The sequence below is a fragment of the Terrapene carolina genome, unplaced genomic scaffold, assembly GCF_002925995.2.
Source record: "Terrapene carolina triunguis isolate 2854851 unplaced genomic scaffold, T_m_triunguis-2.0 Scaffold95, whole genome shotgun sequence".
Lineage (NCBI taxonomy): Eukaryota > Metazoa > Chordata > Testudines > Emydidae > Terrapene > Terrapene triunguis.
The window spans coordinates 23,558,754-23,564,695 of NW_020664446.1; the positions used below are offsets into that span (position 1 = coordinate 23,558,754).

At 40.5% G+C, this 5,942-nt stretch overlaps 1 protein-coding gene across 1 annotated transcript in view; it reads left to right on the plus strand.

Moving 5' to 3' along the window:
- Positions 1–3,025, plus strand: part of MKI67 (marker of proliferation Ki-67) — a 39,506-nt gene extending 36,481 nt beyond the window's left edge. The window contains exons 18-19 of the mRNA XM_029911374.1: positions 64–236; positions 1,878–3,025. Coding sequence (XP_029767234.1) covers positions 64–236; positions 1,878–2,017 — 313 coding nt within the window. The 3' untranslated portion in view covers positions 2,018–3,025. The remainder of the gene's footprint in view (positions 1–63; positions 237–1,877) is intronic.
- The last annotated feature ends 2,917 nt before the right edge of the window (positions 3,026–5,942 follow it).

A 5,942-nucleotide genomic window follows, 5' to 3' on the forward strand; every position in this document is an offset into this window, starting at 1 on the left:
GACACAGGCAGCTAGTTCCACTTCTCTCAGAGGAAAAAGCAGCTTGCCAGAAAATGATGATAAAGAGAAGGTTCCTAAAGACCAAAATGTGCCTTTGGGAAATATTACTTCCCAGGCATCAAAAAGGGGCAGAAGGAAACAGGTTGATCTCACATCTCAAGCAGCTAGTTCCACTTCTCTCAGGGGAAAACGTCACTTGCCAGAGGATGAAAAGGCAGCCAAAAAATTAAAATCAGGTATGGCAATGATTTATTTTCAGTTGCCTAATATAATTGTTTAATTTTTGAAGGTGGGTGAATGCAAACTATTGCATGTTTTAGATAAGGAAGTACTTTATTCTTAATGTTGTGAATAAAAGTGATAAAATTTACATTACTGTAGGTCCCAATACTTCAATCTTAAAAGTTCGTTGCCACAGGGACACTTAGTACATGTTTGTATAGCACCTAGCACCTTTGTTACTCTAAATCTGAAGTCCTCAAAATTTTTCATATTATGAATCACCTTCCCCTCAATCTATTTGCAATTGTACAACATCTCTGTTGCAATTACAACAATTGTTAACATGAAAAAATATTAGAAATATTAGGAAAATATTTAGTTAATGTTTTCAATGTGATATGTTGCCAATTGTAAAAGATCACCGTCTTTTTCACCTTCATTTAATCTTCCCCACTTATGTATGTTCCTTCTCATCCTTCTCCTCTGCCTGGTCCCGTCTTCCCCTGCATATGCTTTTTTGCTGTCTGATCCTCCAATCCCATGCTCATGCTACCCTCCCCCTTTTTTCCCCTTTACATTTGCTCTTTTGTCTTGTTCCTTTTTCTCATTCTTTTCTCCTGCCTTCTGGTTCCCTTGCTTGCTCCCTGCTCCTGCTATACATGCTTGCTTTGGTGCCTGATCTTCTGCTGCACTAGGTACCTGATTCCTTTCTCGCCGTTCTTCTGGACAATGTTCTTCTGCTGGAGGTCATCTTTCCACCAAGCAGCTTTTGACGGTAACTACCATCTCTGGTGCCATTAGTGACTTTTTTCTGGGATCAGCACCTGTTTCCTGTGGTTTTGAGATTCCTATGCAGGTGTCTAGTCTTTTCTTTACAATGAAAAGCCTGACCTGCCTGCTCTTTGTGGACCCAGAACCACTGCTGTATATTCTAATGCAGGGTTTTCCTTGATTTAATATTTTTATTGGGTGTCTTTAGTTTTACGTATGAATTAAAAAAAAAAAATCACTAAAATAAAGTACCAAATTGGGTTTATGGTATAACTTTGGGACTAATACTGCAGAAAGGCCCCAAGAATCAAGTGCAGCCAGTTATTTTGGTTGGAACCTTAGCCTTTAGTAAAAGGCTTAAACCCACAAGGCAGCAGGAATGTTGGCAGTGCGCTTACTGAATGGTGGCCTGCATTCACCATGTCACAGCACTATCTTTGGACATTTATGGTGATTTATAAGTGTCATCTGCTGCTCCATCATAGCCTTTTAGTACAGTCATCAAATCGTCCATGACTGCTTATTCAACAGGCTTCCCTGCATATATCACAGCTAACCACCGTATCTGAAGTCCATTTGTACAGAATGGACTACCATGGTTGCAAAATGCCACAGAAAAAAAATTAGGTTTGGTGCACTAATTAATGTTAATCTGGTTTCAGAAATAGCTGAGAGCCTTCGGGGATCTATTTTAAAGGATGCTGGTTGTACAGAAATGCAGTTTCATAACTGGTTTGTTGTATTCCTGGGTATTGTTTCTGGGATATACTTATTAGGGATATTTTTCTTTAAAACAGCATAGCTTGAAGATTTGAATTTCAGCTAAAAAGTTTGATTTATTATCCAAATTTACAATTAAATTTTTTTTTTTTTTTTACAAACAGAGTGTGGTGAAAGTATAACTCTGCAGAAAGAAACAAGAAAAAAAACTAAAGGAGAACTTGGCAAAGGTGGTATTAGCATGATTCAGAGTGCTGGAGGAACAGAAAGGAAAACAAGAGCAAGTGCAAGAACAAGAAAATAACCTCTTTAATAGTTTTAGAGCCAGTTTTGAATATTTTTCAGTATTTGATTTTGCAGTTTTTTTACGTAAATGGATGAGCACTTAGATTTGATAGAGTTGTAAAGCATTCAGTGAATTTAGGTATAATGGAGATATGTTTATCTGTTTATATAAGTATAAGAGATACCTCTTTTAATGGCATAATTCAGGCAAATATATTTGCTTTCCAAACTGTTGTGAGCTTGTGCAAAATTACAGCAACCAAAAAACTTTCTGTGCCAACATTGATGCCTCCTTTCATTGATGATCATTTCAGCAGTCTGGAAGTTGTATTACTTTGCTGAATCTGCCCATATGTAATTGTATGTTATTATCTAGTTAGCTTAATTTTGGGATACTGAAGTTTTATTTTTTCATGAAAGTTCTGTAAATATCCTTTTAAAAAAGTCTACAGGTTTTTATTGGCAAAACTATTATGTGGGAATTCTGATTTAACAGCTTAAATTGACTACTGCAAAAAATGCGAATAGATTTTTATAAGAGTTAATAAATTTTGTAAATGTTAATTAAATGTGTGATTTTATTTTGTGATTTAAGCATACTTTTAGTTATAAGTATATTAGGAAACTCAAGATTTATGTATAATTACTATTTTTTCTCACAAGCACAGTGTCAGCGTTATTCCCCCATTCCTCTAAATGACCCAGCAGGTTTATGGAAGCATGTCTTATATATGATGGGTCTCCTAGAATATTGGTTGTCCCCTAGTTTGTGGGGCAAGACTGCTCTTTGCTCTGCAGCAGGTCCAATTGTACATGATTGCTAACACCAGACAGCCTGCAAAACTAACTGGACAAAGAGTGGGCATCTTAAAGCAATGGGGCTGCTTTTTCCCCAACTCCTCCTTTTCAAAGGAGTGTTGTTCTGTGTTTTGTATGCAGTTATTTTAATATAACATCATCCAAGTGTTTTCAGCATCCAACGACCATGTAGATATGTACACACTAACTAAAGACTATTATTCTTAAATAATGGAGTCTTTCTGTTACTTGTAAATAGCACATTGCATGAATAATTCAAAATGTTAAAGATATATTTTTTAAAACTATAAGATAGTATATATTCTCCCTGCCATTTATTTGTGTTTAAGAGCCTGATCCTGCTCTATTGAAGTTGATGCCAGAAATGTCCCGTTGACTACAATGGTCGAGGACAAGATACAAGTCAACTTCTTCTACCGCATATTTACATCTGTTAAGTGAGGTTTTAAGCCAGTTTTCAAAAAGAAACCAGTATTTTAAATGTTTTTTCTATGAGGAGCTGAGTCCTGAAATTTTTTAAACATTGAATCTTTTCTACACTATCATTTTCCATTATTACATGACCACTAGCACAGCTCCACTGGTGTTAACATTGATGGGACCATTAATGTGAACAGCCTGCTGCTGGCATTGCAACCATTGTGCCACCAGATCTGTTCCAAGCAGAGTTAGGGCTTGTCTTCACATACAGCTGTGCCATTCTGGTGCTTTAGTGAAGATGCTTCTATGCCAATGGGAATAGTTAATCCACTCTTCCGTCAACATAGTGCTATCTACACGGGGGTTAGGTCAGTATAACTACATTGTTATGGGTGTGGATTTTTCACACCCCTGAGCAATGTAGTTATACTGATACACGTCTGTACTGTAGACGTGGCCTTAGATGACAAACGGTTTAAAACACTGGCAGCTCTCCCACTGTTGCTACTGCTGGTGGAGCTGGAGTAGAGAGAGATTAAGAAAAATACTAGTGTACACACAACTTAAATTTATTCCAAACTCATTTACAGGAATATATGGAGTTGTGGTTTTCTGTAACATAGACAATTAAAAAGCAATGTGTTTAGCTGGGAGTGAGAATTTTAAAATTCTTTTTAAAAAATACTGAAGGTAAACTGCATTTTAATATTTCAAAGGTTGTGTTTTGGGGGGCTTTTTTTGTGCATAACTTGTACTATGAAGCCCAACTATCCACTTCTTTAATATAGTGACCCCTCTCCTATGCCTTTTTGCCCCAGTACTGCACAAGGCCAATAGTTGCAAAGATCCCCTTCATCAAGTAGTGTCCTTATGGGTGTTTCACTGTAGGTGTTTCTGCGTCCCTCCACTGCTGATCATAGAACTTCTGTAGCAGTGTCTATGGGGCCCTCACATGGGCTGTCTCTCCTTGTGCTGCGCCATGAGGCCAGCCAGTGCACGCGGGATAACCGCCTTCAGTTCCTTCTTAACTGCCCCGGATAGAGACAGGGCCTTTAGCTGTCCGTTAGCGCATTGTTAACTTTCCTTTTCATTTGTTAATCGTTAGCTTTTAGAAACCTTTTAGCTTTCTTCTGACTCTTTATTTGGCTGTGCCTAATAAAAAAAATAGAGAGAGAAAAGACTTTGTTCTTGTGTTGACCCCCAATGGCGGGAACCCACCTGGAAAAGGATATGCCTGGTTCTCTGGACTTCAAGAAGTATCTCACTTTCAGCAAGGTAATCCTGGTTGTGGACAAGCACTCCCAGTGCCTTTGCTTTCTTGGCAAGGACCATATCCAACAAAAGTGTTCCCTCTGCCAGCAGCTCTGACTAAGATCCCACAAAGACAACTTCGCCAGAAAATCATCTTTATGGAGGCAGCTCTCCATAAATTCCATTGTGTACGCTGTGAACTCTCGTGGCTGACAGCACCACTCTAAGGCTAGGTCTACACTACGGGGGGGGGGGGGGGTCGACCTCAGATACGCAGCTTCAGCTACGTGAATAGCGTAGCTGAAGTTGCGTATTTTAGGTCGACTTACCTGGCTGTGAGGACGGCAGCGAGTCAACCGCTGCCGCGCCGCCGTCGACTCCGCTTCTGCCTCTTGCCGCGGTGGATTTCCGGAGTTGACGGCAGAGCCATCGGGGATCGATTTTATCGCGTCTTCACTAGATGTGATAAGTCGATCCCCAATAGATCGATTGCTACCCGCCGATCCGGCGGGTAGGGAAAATGTGCCCTTAGACAACACCCTATGACAGAGACTGGAAGCACCTTGATCTCTTTGGTAGGAAGGCCTACTCCTCAGCCACCTTACAGTTTCGAATTGCCAACTACTAGGCACTCATGGCAAAGTACAACTACATTAATTATAATAAATTACACGACTTTATTGATAAACTGCTGGAGTGCTCTTGGGACTTCTTCAAGGTCATCATCCAGGAAGGGCAGCTGGTAGCAAAAACATCTTTTCAATTGGCCCTTGATGCAGCTGACATGGCTGCCAGGACCACCTCCACTGCTGTGGTGATAAGACGGGCGTCGTGGCTTCACCTCTCAGGATTCCTGAAGGAGGTTTAGACCACAGTGGAGGATTTCTCCTTTGAGGGTTTCAAGCTCTTCGCTGAGAAGACTGATGCCTCCCTCCACTCCTTGAAGGAGTGCAGGGCCACTCTCAGGTCACTAAGAATCTATACACCAGGGCAAAAGAGACATTTTAGCCCTCAATACCAATAGAGACCTTATTCATCCCAATTCCCCTCACAATGGCACTATCTGCCCCAAAGGAATAAAGGGAAATTCCCAAAATGGAAGCCTTTGGGCTCCCAGTTTTAGTCTCAACGACCTGCCCCTAAGCACTACTTTTGATGGGCAGGTTGAGGTGTCATGAGACCTCTCCTTAATACTACCTAGGCTCATGCACCCATTTGGCCACTATTTGGCAACGTTCCACAGTGCTTAGAAAAATGTCTGATAGATGTGTCCTAAGAGATTGTCAGATCTGGTTATTCCATTCACTTTACCTCCCTACCCCTTCCACAACATAGCCTCATGTATTATATCAACTGTCAGGGAAGAGCCAGATCGCCTTCCCTATGCACAGAGGCAATGAAACTATGGAACTGGTGCATCTCTCGTAACATCACCGTGTCCAAGGTTTACCTCC